Genomic DNA, 18578 nt, shown 5'->3' with positions numbered 1-18578 from the left:
GCAGTGATTGTGTTTAGGGTTCCCACTTCCCAGAAATCCCCTGGAGGAATAATCTCTAGGGTCCTTACACAAATATAAATAGGCCTACAGCTTACCTATGAAGAAGGCCTTTTCCAGGCCAGTACGCAGGATTCTTTTGTGGGGGGATGCTGATTTTGAAAAAGTGGACCTTTTTTCAAAAGGGGGGTGGCAATTTTGTGAAAAGTGGACTTTCTTCCCAAAATTTGTACCTTTTATGACAACAATTTTTTTGCAACAGTATACACCCTCCCCCCCCCCCCCCCTCTCCTGGTCTTTCGATATTGTCCATCCACATTTTGGAATAAAGAACCAAATTTATGAGCCAATGACCTTTACAACAAAGATGAAAATTTATTTAACATGTGGAGTTCAACCTTGTAAAACACACTACTTAAAGGGGGGTCCAGTTGACCAGGCAAACTTTCAAGGACAACCCAATTAAGTAGGCTTAAAATATAATCAAGTCAATGTTCACCTCTATACCACCAAACTTTGTACAGCTCCCAACTTAATGTGTTTTCCAGATATTTATAGTGGCCTTTAAGCCCGATCCTGACTCCACTTCGCAGCGCGATGCGATGCTGCGATGCTTTTCAAACATCGCAGCATCGCGCGATGAAATTAAAATGTACATTTTAATTTCATCACGCGATGTTGCGATGTTTTAAAGGCATGTGGGGTCTGCATCTCCTTTTAAGGTCATTCTACCGACCTTGATTTTCCAGCAGCCAATCAGAAGCGTATGCGGCTGCGATATCGAGTAGCGATGCGAAAAAGTTGAACATTGTTCAACTTTTTCACCGCTGAGCTCGTAAAAACCTGGCTCAGATTACAGTTTTTATAGCACCGCATTGCGCTGCGATGTGGAGTCAGGATCGGGCTTTACTCTATAATCCAAAACCCAACCCTAATCCTCATCCTAACCTTAAATCTTATCCCGGGATCTTATCCCTTATCCTACCATGGTAAGGTATATTAAAAGTGTATTCTATTTGGAGGTTTCTTGATAATGCAACTAATATAATAATAAGGAAGTTTGTGTCAAGTTCTGAGTCAAGATTGAAACTTTTCATCACATCAGTTGAATTGCATAGACTTCATTATGTCTGACCTGTGTTCCTGCATGACTTGTCAAGACCATGGCCAAATTCCATGGACCCAAATCCCCAGACTCCTTAAATCCCTGATGACCTGATGAGCTCAAGTATTTTATTTTTGACCTGACATTGACAACACCCCCTGTGTTAACAATAATGAAATAATTAATATGACATATGTATCTCTGTCTTAAGATAACTATTGTAATGATTGTTGTAAGAGACCATTCAGAAACACTTGTAAGAGGGGCCTGATGCAAAAAGGGGGGCCCTGAAAATTTTTGACCCTCCTAAGGGGGGGCCTGAAAAAAATGACCAAATTTTCATGGAAAAATTAAGTTTATATGTTTTTCTATGGGGTTGACCCATAATTTTCATATCAAAAAGGGGGGTCCTGAAATTTTTGAGGTCTGTAAAGGGGGGGGGGGGCCCGAAAAATTTTCGCGATGATTTTTTTTGCATCAGGCCCCCCCTTACAAGTGTTTGTGAACGATCCCTAAGTTCATTCTAAACACAAAATGAGCTATTGCTATTTTTTAGTGCTCCAAGTTTTACAAAAAGTCAAGTTCAACCTGATTTTGCCAACCTAAATCTCTTCTATTTAGAGCCTCTACCTCACAAATATTACTTTCTTAAATATAGCATCAGTACAAACCTCTTACTACAGAGGGGGAGGGGTTTGGGGATAATTGAAGAATGGGCATTATCCTCAAACAAAGATAAAAAACACCCTTTTTTAATTCCAAAAATTAAGGTTGTTAATACCTTTTCCAGATTTTCAAGATTAGGGTCAGTCGGAAAAGGACAAGTAAAAGGTTCGTTTTTATTTTCGCCTAAGAATGGGATCGCTCGCTGATGTTGTTTTGAGCCACTGTTTTACTTCTTAAATCAGCTTCTTCATAATACAAGAATTAATATGCATTGTCTCCTGTTATAATATTACAACTTCACATCTATATCTTATAAAAACATAGTTGATTGATAAAGAATTAGAATGGCGTTCACACGGTTGGGCGCAGCACCTACACTTTTTGCGCTTTGCATATATGTGACCCGTTACAGCAAAAGGTACCTTAAGTCGGGAGCTACAAATGTCTCATTTTGCTAGTGCCAAATGCATTCTAAACCAATCATTAATCCTATTGTTGTAGAGGATAATAAGCTTGTACCTGTCTATAGAACTGTTTGTTATACAGCTCCAGTCTTTATTTGTTATGGCTAATCCCTATTCAAATGGCATGAATGGTGTGTTACAAAAGCATTGTATTACATTTGTATAGGTATGTATTAGTCACCCACTAACAATAGGAGGACATTCTTGAACCTCGTTGACTTGGAGATGATTTGAAATGACCGCCACTTCAGATTGTCATTATTGTTTGATATTTGCTGCCAACAATATGGAAAAACAGACACATGTAGCAGCCGACATAAGGTACCTTTCGCTGTAACGGGTCACATATGTGTGACTGGTGCGCGAGCATAAGTTGGAACTTTGTTGATGTGCGAAGTACATACTGTATTACACAGTAACACAAGTTTTTGCCTTTTACAGTCTTCAACATGTTCACCTCACATTAAATTTACCATGTCCACATGCCAGACATAACACCTTCATAGTATGGTCCTACTGGGAAATGCAAAAATATCATTCACAGTTTTTCAATGAATATATGGGCTTCATTCAGTCAACTTGTACTCAATTAAACTGCTTCCAGGTAAGCTAGACTAAGAGAAGACTCAAAACGTTCATTGATCTGTTAGTGACATTTCAATTTCCACTTCCAGACAGTAATGTCACATACACTTTTCTTTTCAAAAAGTGCAAACTTTCATTCATACAACTCGCTTGAACTCTTTTCAAATAAGCTTGCATTTATACAGCTAATCCCTCGTGCAGTTTCTACACAGAGTTGAATAATTTGATAAGATTTCAACTGATGATGAACTTGGAAAGCCTAATGACACATTTCCCTTTAAAATTCTTGAGCCATTGTGGGATTTAAAATGTTACCCGGTACCCTTATTAATATGTTTCATGCATATTTATTATCTCATTGTGCATGTCACAAATGGGGGGGTAATGGAGGTGTTGCCCTGGGTTGCCCTCAATCCAGACTTTAGGGGGGCAATGAACATACTGAGGGATCATAATTATTTTACATCTGAAATAGAGGGGTCAAAATGTTTTACAACAAAAAGACTTAAAAGAGATAGGTCATAAAATTACCAAGGGCTTGTAATCAAATTTTGGTAACTGTGCATACATTTTTTTTTTCAAAAACGGGAAATTTCAGAGAATAAAAACAACTCTTTTTCCTTTTTTTTTAGCGTTTTTGACCCGAATCACGTTCATTCTGGGTTTTTTTCCTGTTATTATGAAGTTATGCAATGTGTACAGTCTGAAACCTAAGCCGGTGCATGGATAGGCCGCTGTGGTGATTTGGTGATACCTGCATGCTTGACCTGCTAGAGGCACCACTTGGGCAAGGGATGCACAAGACAGACAGAAATGGAAGATTCTTGAAGAGGGCTTCATACACAGAGGATGAAACAGCCTCTAGGTGAGGTGAGGCACTACTTGGGCAATGGATGCACAAGACAGACAGAAATGGAAGATTCTTGAAGAGGGCTTCATACACAGAGGATGAAACAGGTGAGGTGAGGCACTACTTGGGCAATGGATGCACAAGACAGACAGAAATGGAAGATTCTTGAAGAGGGCTTCATACACAGAGGATGAAACAGCCTCTAGGTGAGGTGAGGTGAGGTGAGCTGATTGGTTTTGGGCCCTTTTGGGCTTACACAAATGGCTGTAACATAGAACAAAGGAACAAAATGAGGTGCCAGGCTGAATTCAATTCCCCATGATTGGTTCAAAAAGCCAGTCTACCCTAACAGACCAAATAATCCTATTTCTACCCAGACATGTATGCTGAAAAAGACTTACAGGAGACTGAAAGGATCAAGCATTACAATCCAAAGTCAACTCACAAACATACTGAACACTGAAATGTGTACAAAAATAACACTTACAAAAGGTCAACTTTCAAGTGCAAAAATGTTTGAAAAGCTGATAATAGTTGTAGCCTACTTTTTGTACAATATGATTCATCATATTTTGGAAATCCAGCTCAACTCTCCTACCCCTCCTAGTGGAGTAACCAAGGGGCAAAAAAAGGGGGGGGGGGGCAACTGTGCTATCCCTAAGAGAAGTCTTGTCCCCCTCTCATCCCCTGTGGGATACTGTCTGCCATGTTATTTTTAAAAGTTTTGTAAGCTTTTATTGTACCTCTTCATGATTTTCATCTTGCATTGACCATTTTCATCCAAATTGCCCCCTTCAACGTTGCCTTGTTCCCCCCTCTGAAGAAGTTCTTGCCAGCTGCTCCCAATAAATTTTTGACTATGGGTTTGATTATGAGCAATGAAGTTGGTAGTGACGTTTACCTGTCTTGGAGAGAGGTGACATTGTAATGAACTTGTCACATTGTGAATCATATTGAAATGGCTGAAAATGTACAAGGAGAGCAATGCAATGAAAGACATCTCTGTTTACAGTTAAACACAAACATCTGTAGACAGATCAACTGCAAATTCGCACAGGCTCTGTGCACATACACTGTGCTAGCTCTCTGATATGATGTAAATAAATTAGATAGACCCAAATATTCACATCAATTAGCTTTGCTTGTGCTATATTACGGGCCATGCAGGATTTGCTAATGCCCGCTATTCAAAGGACACTGCTATGCTGTCCAGGAACTGAGCCCGAGAACTGAGCTACAATCCTGAAAAAAAAAAAAAATGTTGGCATACTTTGCCTGTCTTTTGGTATTATCTCTGCCACCATAGACTGTAAGCCATACTGTGAACAGGTATGTGTCGCGAGACCCTCCAATATTGAAAGAAAGAAAGAAAAGACAGTGAGAAGAGGGAGAGGAAAAAGGAAAAAACAAAAGCAAAGGAAGAAAGAACAAAATGAAATGACAAACGTATGAAACAAAATAGCGAAAAAAGAAAAAGAAAAGGAAGGTGAAAAAAAAAGAACAAAAGATCAAACAAAAAAACAAACAAATCATTAGACTGCACTGTAACACTTATTTTCAGCCTACCTGCATCATCTTAGATCAATTGATTCCAAAATTATAACCGTTATAAACTGAAGGATACCTACATCCCAGGATCTACATCAAATGGTATAAGAGGGTATGAGTAGCACTATGGTACTGGTTCATGTGATAACTGCATAATGATAATACGGGAAGACTAGCATGCTAGGGTCTTGTATTTTAAGCTATCTTATAATCTTCTAAAGCTCCTGGTACTCTATTTTCCTAATCTGAATGCCTGGATACTGGTAAAACAGACTGATAAAGAATGGAAAATAAAGTGATGGACCAAAAATGTAAATAACAAAATAAAAATATGTACATGGGCTGAGATGAGGACACCAATAGTACCAAGCATTCCTATCAACTTTTGACAGGGTTAGACTTCGGGTCAGCGTAAACACAATGCGAGTACCCTTTGACACCACAAAGACCAGGTTAACTATCAACATACATAACATTTTATAATTATACTGCAGCCATCTACAACTTAAGTTTCTGTCTCAGGCCTGGAAAAAATGTTCATTTCCCAGGAATGTAGACAAATTTCCCTCCAATATATCCAGATTTCCCACCATATTTTGTGTATTTCGTTACCCCCCCCCCAAAAAAAACAATTTCCCTCCAGATTACCAAATTTTCTGGGAATGGAATTCCTGAATTGCCCATTTTTTCCTGTCTGTCCACGTAAAAAAATGTTGCCATATACTTCAAAACAAGATAAGTTCCTTCAAGCCCACTATTCTGATCTGATGAGTTTTCTTGGTTTCTGTAATGTTCCTTTTGTTATAGATTTGAATGGCCTATTCTTTCAATTTAAGATTGGGAATATGAGTCTTTCCAAACTTTGTTTTACAGCATGCCAGTAAGTTGTAAGATACACTGATTGATAAAGAAACAAATTGACATAATAAAGATAGAGACATAAATCACTATGCAAACTATAACACTGTTAGTATTTTGTGTAGTGATTTGTGTACAGTAATAACATAGATTAGATTCCTAAGATATTTAGCTACATATCATATGAACTGCATAAATAGGTTGATGTCAGCCATAAAATGAATCTTCAGATATATAGCAAGAGTCTTGTTTATCTCTTGCATGCTATGGTTCTTAAGCCACATGAAATTTAAAAAAAAGGAAACCCAATTTTTCAAAATAAAATAGCGTATTTATTTTATTTTATTTTATTTTATTAAAGATCTTATTTTGCCTGGGGAACAAACTCAGTGGTCCACACTGATTTCCAGTCTGGCCCAGGGTCAAACAAAATACATCAAAATACAAATGAAATACATACAAAAGAATTACATACCATGGATTTAACAAATACATCATAATGAACACACCTAGGAAGCGCATCTGTGCTGGCCGGCTGCAGTGCGGCAATGTCAGCAGGCTTCTAAGACAGCCCGCAGACAGAGTCCGCACTGCAGCCGACCATCATGCAACAACCTGAATAATTAAATAATTAAATTGCACATCGCTTTGAAACGGCCTAGTGTAGCCTAGCCTAGTGAAGTCATAGAACTACATACGGGACTACATACTAAGATAAAAATTGTAACTTTCATTTGCTAAACAAACACATAATAAACAAAAAAATATAGACATTTCGGGCTATTCCATTGAAGTCCACACTACCCCTGTGGGAGATTTTGGAAATATCTTCCACAAAGGGACAGTATGAATTTAATGAATACCTCCTTTTGAATTCATACACCCTCCCAGAAAGTATCAGCCAGAATCTTCCATAGAAGGGGGTGGGTTTCAAATGGAGTTGGCTAATATGTTAATTCAATTTGAAATTCATACTCCCCCTGTGGAAGATGTTTCTAAAATCTTCCACAGGGGGAGTGTGGACTTCAACTCAAGTCACTAAAGGCAAATTGCTTTAGGGGTCCCAAACTTTTTGCCTTAGTTCCCCACCTACAAATCTGTATCTTAAAAACATATTCGGTAGCATGTGCATAATGGAATGGTCTGAAAATGGGTGCCTTCTCAAAACAAATTTTTACCCTGCAATTTTCATCCTTTTCAGTACTGGACAAGAACATCACTTTGGGGCACCTGCATAACAGTCACTACCAGGTACTACTCTTTACCAGAGGGCTTTCCCTTAAGTACTTCAGGAAATGTCCAACACGCTTGAGTAGACTTTAATAAGCCCCGCTTGGCTTTGCAATTGAGACCTTAATCATCGCTATCTTCTGCATCACTTGTTGCTATGACGATGATATCTAAATAATCGCTATAATCAGCAGCATTACATTGGTTAGATTTCCTATATATTTAATTTTTTGTGAGGAAATTTTGTACATGACAAAAGTTTGTGTGACACAATTTTGTGAGAAATTTCAAAAGTTCAGTATTATTTTATTTATAACCCAAGTGCTATTTGTGAAGCAAAATGTCAAAAATGTTGCAGTCAAAACATTTCCATTTTCATAAATTTACCTGTGGATTTTTTAAAACAATTTTACATACAATTTGAATTTACATTTCATTCAAGAACGTAGTAGACATTTATTAAATTCCTCGAACTTTCCTTCAACTTTTGTAGATTATAACAGAAATTCTTCTGAATCCATTTAATGCCAATTGCAAATGAAAATATACTTCTGCATGTAATTTCTACTTCCACAGTGCACACAAAAATGATTTAATAACCATAGTGACGGAATATAAAGAGATCACCAACGTTACAGGAATTGCTTAAAATATCAAATGACAAATTTACATGGCTTTCTGTAGTTAGGCCCAATATAGAATATTTATTTTATCATAATTATACATTCAGGATACACATGGTGGTTTGTTGGCTTTTTTTAGAAATTTTTGCAAGTGATCATAATAATTTAAGAAATTAATTATGCAATAGGGTTAAAAATAAGCAGGAACCAGATTGTGAAGCAAGCAGCAATTTGGTATGGTTATCAAACTTTTTAAAACACGCCTTAAAGTACCAAAATGTGATGCTGCAAATGTGCCAGCAGTTATCACATAGTCTTGTCTGACTCATAATTCGGTCAAATTAAGCTTACTTCCATATTGGGCATGTACCTATTTCATCACTATTTACATTACATTTCTTGCCTAAACATGATAATCAAGTGCTCATTCAGCATGTTTACGTCTGTGATTCACACAGAATATCATATCTTTCCTGTAAGTTTTTTAAGTTGATGCCTATGTGATCATACAGAAAATCTGCAGTTTACATATGCCGCGTAGGTGCCAAATGTTTCAGAGTGAGTAGGAAGGGGATTTTGGTAGGGGGTGCAGCCGAGATTGCAAATACCTATTCTTAAAATGTACTAATTTTCTATTATTTCTGTTCAAAATTAGAGTAAATTTTCCCAATTTCTGGAAAATTGTTGCAATTTTTTATATAAAAATAAGTTGAGTTGAATTTTCCAGATTTTTGGAGACAATTTTGAAAAACATCCTATCTTAAAACCAGTTTTGTAAAAAAAAAATCACTTTTTTAAAACTGTACAACCCAAATCTATCCCAAAATGACTGGAAGTGTTCTCCAAATCTTTGGCACTATGAACATTTTCACCTAAGCCTTCCAAATGGTTAAGGTGGTATTGGATGCATTTTCTAGAAATTAGGAAATGCTTTGAGCATGTTTTAAACAGATTAATTGAGTAGGGTAAAGTACACTGATCAATATGCCTTTTGTTTGGACAAATCGGACATACGGTTTCCATAATACATCAATTTGTATGTTCTTTGTACCCTATTGTTTTTGTCAATAATCAATATAGTTTTAGGCTAAAAGGACTGCAAAGGCTCATTAATATGTAATTTTTGCCAATATTTTGCTAAAAATCAATGCATAAATGTTCAGGGTACTTTTATTTTGCATACTTTTGCCCTGAAACTTGGTCAAAGTGTTTCTAATATGTTCTAATGTATTATATAGTGAAGCCGCCCTCTAATTTGCATATTTGCATAATTAATGAGCTAATTTTCATAAATGCTAATTAATTATGCAAATATGCAAATTAGGGGGCGGCTTCATTATAAAATACATTAGAACATATTAGAAACACTTTGACCAAGTTTCAAAACAAAAAGTATACAAAATAAAAGTACCTGAAATATTTATGCATGGATTTTAGCATAATATTGGCAAATTATATGTTAATGAGCTTCTCCAGTCATTTTAGCTCATTAACTATATTGATTATTGATAAAAACAATAAGATATAAAGAAAATATAAATTGATATATTTTGAAAACCGTATGTCCGATCTACTTCAAACAAAAGGCATATTAATTAGTGTGCTTTGCTCTATTCAATTAATCTGGTTAAAACATGTTTAGAGCACTTTCATAATGGGTCCAATACCACCTTAAGTGTGGGGGAAAGTGTGGTTTAGCAGTGACATACATTTTTCACTGTATTGTACAGCCCTGCTCGGGATTACTTGGACAATAAATCTTTGTCCGTAATACTCTATTACAAAGCCAAACCTAAAGGAACAGTGGGAACTATCATCCCAAAACACAAGCCTAACACATAATCGATGAATCCAGTTACAAGAATGTAAATTAAAGCCATAATGCACAATCTTTTAAGAAATTGGTTAATTTTTTCAAACCTGATTTTTTGGCATATTTGTGATGTTTACACAATATGTCAAAACTTACACCTAAATCTAGAATCAACCAAATTTTGTGTTTGTCAGGTCAAAGAACAATTTTGACATTATAATATCATAGTTCAGACATTAGAAGGGCATTTTGTGATCCACAGCATTATCCCCCTACTTTTCTCAAAAAAAGTTGAGATCTTGCGCACAGATTAATTCGTTTAGCAAAAATATCGTGAAATTTGAATTACGTTCTGGTACACCAGAACGAAATTACAACACATTGTCTATGGAGCAGTGTAATACACATAATCCTGCATAACTCGCAAACGCAAAATCGGAATCAATTGAAATTTTGGGAATAAGCTTTTTTTGTGGATATCTACTGAAAAATGTCATAAAAAGACAATGCTACGATCACAGAATACTCCTTTAAGTTATTAGAACTCCACAGTAAACAGTAAAAACTTTACATTGTTATTTGCCATAAAATGGACAGAAACATTTCCTAACAATAATTTGTCAGCATTTTGAATAAATAAAAACAAAATTTAAATTTTCATCAAAATTTGAATGGAAATCGTACATTAAGGCTTTAAAATAATGGTCATAATTAACTTTGTCTACCGACTTACCACAAACGGAACTGTCTCCAAGTATTTTGATCCTTCAATCTGCAAAGAAGTAACACAAAAAGCAAAAAAAAAAAACTGAGTGAGGCACCAGTACCAATCAACCTGCTACATCCATCACTAGATAGTTTTAGTTCAACTGTGAAGGTGTCATCCCTGGACAACACTACATGGTGTAGTGAAATCCAACATCTCACAAAGTTTAAATCAGGATGTACAGTGTATCGTTCACATCATGGTATGCACTGCACCATATCAACTTTATAAACCATTTACCACATCCTTTTAGCTCTTTCTGATTTGATGTTGTTCACTGCATACATGTATCATAACCTGGATTTGAATATTGATGAGTATGCCTATATATCATATATGATCATGATGATGGTGTCTCAAAAACTGTGACTTACAATGTATGTACCATTAACACAAACACTATGTACCATACCTTTTTACTTCAACTGTTAAGTCCGATCCTGACTCCACTTCGCAGCGCGATGCTTTGATGCTTTTCAAACATTGCAGCATCCCATCGTTAAAATGCACATTTTAATTTCATTGCACGATGATTGAAAAGCATGTGGGGTCTGCATCTCCTTTAATTTTAAGGTCATTCGATTTCTACTGACCTTGATTTTGATTTGCAAAAAAGTTGAACATTTTCCAACTCCATTGTGGACCAAAATTTCCACCGTGCGATGAGAATTTTCACTGCTGAGCTCGTAAAAACCTGGCTCAGATTAAAGTTTTTATAGCATCGCATCGCGCTGTGATGTGGAGTCAGGATCGGGCTTAGTTAACACCCTCATATACATATATAAAAGTTAGTGCACACAGCTAACAGTAACCCCCTCCCCCTTTTCAATGTATGCATCAAGAAAGTTCTAGATCTATTTAGGCCCACATACCTTTAATTCCCAAACAGACACTGAATAAATGATACGGTACATGCAAATGGCAAGTTTTCTTAACCCATTCTTTTATTTCTATGACAATAACCACTTCAACCACTTGCAAAGACAGACCATGATGGATCTGTGCCAAACTGATGACATTTTAAGAAACTATTTATAAATTGAGAAAACTTTTTTTATGAACATCAACCTGGATATCTGGATAGAATGGTTCATAGTAATAATAATAATATATGTACCTTTTACACAACTGTCCAATCAAGTTTTAAATCAAGCATGGTGGTCAAACAATAGCATGATACGCCACAGTATAAACACCAAGCATACATGTAGTCTCCTGCACAGACACCTCAGCACAATACATATTGTGCCAACTTATAAAGACTGTGCATGGTTAAGTCTGTATATACATGTACATACCCATTTTTGATGTAACTTTGGATAGAACCAATACACACTGCAAAACAACACATAGATCAACAGTACACTCAGCATTTTCAATATAAATCCTCCATCCTGCATCAAAAACTACCCGATCCTAGTAAACTAATCCTAAAACTAACAATTTCCAGCACATCGCTAGTGCGTAGTGTATCCATACTCTTTCATCACCACAGAACTGATCACGTCTACCTCTGTCTGCTCTTCAACACAAATTTAATTAACTGCAAAAGAGCCCTCTATCTCGCATATCTTTCCGATACATGCGCTCTTAGTGCACTTTATGCTTACACTGCCCAGCACCATTGGTTACAACTTGAAGTATTCCAATCCCCATGACAAAAGTTCACTGACTCACCCAATACTTACTTCGCCCAAAGCATTCTTTAGTACAACCTCATACCCAACTGAACTGCTCCACACAAATTCACACAGGTTGTCGACCTTTGTCAAGGAAATTGAGTTAATATATGTACCAGTGCTAAGCGCGTAACTTGTACGTTTTTTATCTCAGGGGAGCCAACCCATCCTGCGAATGAATTTGTCACTTCCCTTCCTGATAACTGTACACTAACTCGTTCCCTATGCCTCCTAGGCAACCCTGTCATGGGGGGTCTAGCATGGTAAGAAGGCATGGTAAAAATGCTTTCCACTCAAGTTGGCTTCATTTCCACTCAGAAATCACTTCTTATAGAGATTTCAAATTTGGCACGCTCAAGATTAAAGTCTGTTCACTTGAACTTTGTTGGGACTTCATGATCAAGGTCGATATCCTGTGATACTCTTTCATTCTGTTCTTTGAATCTCAGCTGACAAGTGCTTTTCCTCATCCAAGTTATTAATTCAAAAGTGTGAACTATGTTTAAACATCTCCTTTATTAGAGAAGAGAGTGACGAGCAAGAAACAGATATTCTGCATACTCGTACTGTGAAAACAAATCAACTGCAGTAAAGTTAACAACAAACAAACCCAGACAAAAAATTACAAAACTAAAGAACAAAATACAAAAAAAAACCCAACCAAAACACCTTTTATGCAAAATTAAACTAGGATTAAATATCACTTGGTTAGATAGGGGGAAATTGTAAAATAATTTATACCTTATAAATTATTTTACAATTTTCCCCCTATCTACACCCTGAGCTTCATTCTTCTAAAATCATTTTCTAAACACTGTATAAAACTGTAAAGGCAATTCAGTTTCAATTTCCTGGAATTATTGTAGTTCAGTGACCTTTTCACTGTAAAGCTTACTTTTATATTCATAATTTACTTACATCAAAAGCAAACAATCTGTATTTTAGTGGTATTTTTAAGCCATACAATTTCGGTCAAATTTGAATTTTTGGGGCAATGCCCCCCCCCCCCTAAAAATCCACATAGATGAAAAAATAAAGCAATAATTGCACTGTGCATATATTCCTTTTTAGTGCAAAAAGCACTGTTATTTAGGTCAAAATAGGGTAAAATTGCACAATTTTGCGTACTTCACTCACATTGGCCCTTAAAATACCAAAATATACTTTATTTATTACACGTGCAAATGTCCCAGTAAAACCAGCATTAAATAAAATTAAATATACTTGTACCCTGTCCCCCTAAATTTTAATACTTCCCCTGCCACTGGTTATCATGCTGTTGTAAGTACAGTAATGAAAAGGAAGGAAGGAAATATACAGGTAATAGCAACTTTAGGAATACATGTTGATTTAGTTTCAGACTTTTAATATCTGATCAAACACTACAAGACATCATATCACACACACACCCAACACACCTGAACCACTGATGACTGATACTCACTCACTCACTCAACAATCATTCACTTACTTGCTCACCTTTTCACTCACCCCCCCACTCACTCACTCACTCACTCACTCACTCCCTCACCCCTCACTCACTCACTCGCTCACTCACTCACTCTCTCACTCACTGACCCACCCAGTCACTCTGACATTTGTCCATTCACCCTCTTCTTATTCACTCAATCAAGCAATCACTCACTCATACACACTCAAACCCCGGGACTCAAACAATCACTTCTCAAGCAATCACTTGCTGGCTCACTCACTCACCCCTACTTACTCACTTACACATTAGCAATGAGATAAGTACATATGATGAAGCTGTATTTCAGTTGTTGTACATGTATCACGCCTATTACAATAATATACATGTACATACAGTACATTGCAAATTGGTGGAACACCATAGAAACACCCACACCTTAGGGGGAAAGGCGGGTGTGTCAAATTTGAAATGATGTGACATGCACTGGTTGTCATGTAGAACATATAATATATTCTTTTACTTTAAATCTTTGGTAAGCTGAGAGAGGAGGGACAAGCAATTTTGGCACACATTCTTTTAAATATGCTCTAAACAGGCTAGGAATATAGTAAAAAAAACGCTATATATGCTAATTTTCGCGCTTGCTGCGATCGCAATGTATATCTTTACTGCCTATGCTCCCAGATTGTGGAATAAACTATCAGGTCAAATCAAAAATTGTATTTTTGAACAGTTTAAGAAACTCCTGAAGAGCCACCTATTTCAGGATGCTTCGCAGTAGTTTTTGAGCTAATGAGCGCCGTTGAACATTTTGAAATGATTTTTGGCGATGACATATATATATGTAACTGATTGATTGATCTCAAGACAATTTAAGGTTTTCAAATTGGCGATTTTTGGTATGCTGAGGGTTGGAACATCCGACAAACATTTATAGGCACACTTTTTGGAAATTTCTTGCACAGACCCAAAATAAGTTCTTGAAGCAATTTAGACTGCGCTGCATTCCTTTTTTTTTTGATAAACAATTCATACGTTTCCATGCATGAAACCATTTAAAATCTATGACAAAACACATCACATCTCCAGTGACTGCCCTGCCCAGAGAAAAAAGGACTGCGGTAGTTGGATATGACCTGTGTGACCCACCATATCTTAACACATAGACTCAACCTCTTTCATCTCAAATCTGAGATGAATGTTAATGAAGTAACCATCAATGTGGGTGGTAAATCTTAACCAATAACAGATAGGCAAGCATACATGTTTATGCATTAGCCCAACCCACTGTGTTCACTGAACCCAACCCGTGGGGTAGCTCTATCTGTGTCATTCAGATTTCCTTTGACAGCTTAACCATCAGCGTATCGTGCTTGCGACGTCAAGCGTATAGATTGGACCTTGTGCAAATAATACTGGCGGACGGCTATTCAAAGCGGCTTAATTTGTAAAAACCACAGGATATGTGCATAAACAGCCAAGACTGCATTTTTAATGAGGTAACATCATACCCACTATAGAGTGCATAGTTCATTTTATATTGAAATACAGTAGACCAGTTTTCTCGTGGATATCTGAGCTGTTGAATCAGAACAGGAATGATGAGTTTTCCATGGTCAGGTCAGAGAGATTAGTAATTTAGGGAATGATAAATTAAACTGGTCTACTACAGTAGACTAGAAGCAATTAGGATTCAATTAACTGTGAAAAAGGACTAGAAACTTTTACAGTACGGTAATTTAAAACAATATTGCAACCATAAAGCTGTAAAAACAGGAGCAGTGGCAGCACTGGTAATTTTTTTTATGGGAAGCAATGGGGGGGCAAAGTGAATTTCAGGGGGCAAAATCGACAAATTTTGCGGAAAATTGCCGCATAAATTTACGTAATTTGGAGAATTTTTGCCTCAAAAGTTAGGGGGTCAAACTGGGGACAAGAAAAATATTGGGGAATGCCCCCCCCCGTAGCCCGCCACTGACCAGGAGAAAGTTATTCTTACCTCCATGTATGGTACTGTAGAATTTCAAATTATAAATAGTTTAAACTTTAATTTTTATTTCAAGCGCATTTTTGTATACCGCTCATTCTCTGAAATCGGGTGCCAATAGCCTTTTTTCCATTCTTTGGTCCACAAACACTTTGTCAAGCATTTAGGGCATCAAATATGTTGTTTTTCTGGTAGAACTCAGCGAGATCTACATGGACATATATAGTTTTCCATACTTTAAGGGGGTACTACACCCCTAGCCAATTTTGTGACTATTTTTGCATTTTCTCAAAAATTATAGCGCATTGGTGACAAGTAATATATGTATATTATAGGGGCAAGGACCACAACTACTGCACTGGAAATTTTATTTCAGCACAGACAACAGTTGTGGAGTTACAGTCAAAAATGAGGGAAAACCAATATTTGATCAATAAATCAATAACTACTTGCCTTGAGTTGCTGCATTTTCAGTACAGTAGTTGCAGTCCTTGCCCCTATAATATACATATCTTACTTGTCACCAATGCACTATAATTTTTGAGAAAAATGCAAAAATAGGCACAAAATTGGCCAGGGGTGTAGTACCCCTTAAATGCTTTCTTCAGCCTGATTAACCCTTGCAAAGGCTCAAAAATAGCTAAAAATGCTTTTCCACTGCTCAAGTGTCAAATCTGACCCTAAATATTTCCTTTGAATAAATGCGATTTTTTTACATTTTTTTTTTTTTAGATAAGGCCAAGTAACAAAAATAACATGTATATCGTCCCCCCCCTCACCAATTTTTGGAGATTTTCAAATATTTTTCTTATTTGCACCCTTACTTAATTTCTAAAATTGTTGTGATGAAAAGACATGTTCAGAAGTTCTTGGTTGTCATTTATAAACACATTGCAAACACTTTCTTCAAGCTAGGGGTAGGGCTTTGGAGAAATACATGTAACAAAAATATCTGGGGGCCTCCCTGATTTGATGATGTGTTGACAAACGCTTTGCAATTGCAATATTACACAGAAATAAATGGTAAAAAAATAACACAATAACAAATAATTAGGACCTCCCTCACCGATTTTTGAAAAAGTCCGGACGATATACAATGAACATGTTATTTTTGTTACTTGGCTTAACGCTCCATCATATTGTTTATCAATGTTATTTTTTAGTGATTAAAACGTCTTTGTGTAATTCTAAAATAAATTGCACTTTCCGGCCACCCGTGAGCTACATTAGGCCTACTAGACCAGGTTAAAACTGAGCTAAGTACCACTTGGAGAACAAGAAATTCTCATATGGTTTATCTGGACCAGTTTTGCATGGGGAACAAGAATTTCTTGGGTAAAAAGCCTGTAACCTGAGAACTTTTCCGTGAGGCGCTTTTTCAAAATGGCCACCAAAATCCAATATATATGGTTAAATTAGTCACTTTAGGGCATATTTAACCAGATTTGGGATTTTTATTGATAGCAATAATGTACTACTAAGACAGGTTATTAATATGAAGGTAACAGGAGGTCACAGCTGAGGGCACTTTTTTCAAAATGGCCGCCAAATCAATGAAAAGCATATTTATTGTTGAATTAGTCACTTAAGTGGTATACTTCATCAGATTTTGGATGTTGTTATTGATAGCGGTATTAAAGCATTACTAGGTTAGATAAATAATATGAAGGTAATGGGATGTCACATGCCAGGGTGCTTTTTTTCAAAATGGCCGACAAAATTGAAGGAAAGTATGATATCAACGAAAAAGCGTCAGGAAATGTTACTAAAGTAGGAAAAAAATAGTTGTCTTTGACTTTTTGAACATATAATGAAGTACTTCAGGGTGGTAAAAGTAGATTCTGATTTAAAATGGCGGCAATGGCGACTACCAGAATTGCCTTTATGTATTAAAGAAGATCCCAAAAGCAACTTGTAAACTAGAATGCCGCAAAAGTCATGAAAGTGTTGATTACAGTGTTATAAAGTGTCCATTTGTGCATGGTTTCAATGATGCATTTCTCTTTGTTTTAATCCTCAGGATCACTCAAATCGCTATTTTCTGAAAAGTCTTCATAGTTATTCTCTACCAATAGTTCTTGGACGTCCTCAGGCGCGCATTACCGTTTCAACCCATTTAGGTTCCATGTTTTCGTTCCACCCATTGTCAACAATGATTCCACCATTGTATACAGTGACATCTGCTGCTCTCCACTCTCTTGCAATTGAATTTGCGCTAAGGATATGAAGCGCCAGCGCCTGCTTGCATGGTGGTAGTAAGGATATATCTGCAATCTTTTTATCTTGCCCAACTAATTGTCACCATTGATGATATTGCCAGAAGCTTGGACGAAAGAGGGCAGACAGGCCTTATCTTGCTTGATTTTGAAAAAGCATTTGATAAGGTGTCCCGTCATCGTTTGCTGATGAAAGCAGAGTATTATGGTATCAGAGGAACAACCTTGGAGTGGATTTCGGACTTTCTCACAAATAGAACCCAACAAGTAATGGTTGATGGCCAGTTCAGCACTGAAGTGGAAGTGACTTCTGGTGTACCCAAGGCAGCCGGGCCGTTGTTGTTTGTAATATTTATTAATGACCTACTAGCCTGCATCAAGAACTCCTCGGTTCGACTCTTTGCAGATGACTGCATCTTGTATAAAAGAATTACATCACACGAGGACAGTCTGCAACTGCAAGTAAAAGACTTGGATAATCTGCAGGAGTGGGAACAACAATGAAATTCCATCCATCAAAATGCCAAGTCATCCATATCAGAAATAGGAAAAATCCCCCCCAGAGCTTATACTCTATTAATGGCCACACACTTGAGGAAGTTGATTCTGCCAGGTATCTGGGCGTCCACATTGACTCCAAACTCAGTTTCAACACCCACATCGACAGCATCTTTAAGAAAGCCAACTCCACCCGTGCATTTCTCAGTCGCAATTTCAGTCACTGCATACGCAAGACCAAAGAAGCAACATTCACCACTT

The 18578-nt window shown here is 36.8% G+C and overlaps 1 protein-coding gene across 1 annotated transcript; it reads left to right on the top strand.

The window, feature by feature from the left end:
• Positions 1 to 17849: 17849 nt before the first annotated feature.
• On the top strand, positions 17850 to 18323 carry LOC140145759 (uncharacterized). The gene has a single exon (XM_072167435.1). The coding sequence runs from the start codon at positions 17850 to 17852 to the stop codon at positions 18321 to 18323; it is 474 nt and encodes a 157-aa protein (XP_072023536.1).
• Positions 18324 to 18578: the final 255 nt, after the last annotated feature.

Source organism: Amphiura filiformis, unplaced genomic scaffold, assembly GCF_039555335.1.
Source record: "Amphiura filiformis unplaced genomic scaffold, Afil_fr2py scaffold_597, whole genome shotgun sequence".
Taxonomy (NCBI): Eukaryota; Metazoa; Echinodermata; class Ophiuroidea; order Amphilepidida; family Amphiuridae; genus Amphiura; species Amphiura filiformis.
This window is presented reverse-complemented; position numbering and strand designations above follow the sequence as displayed.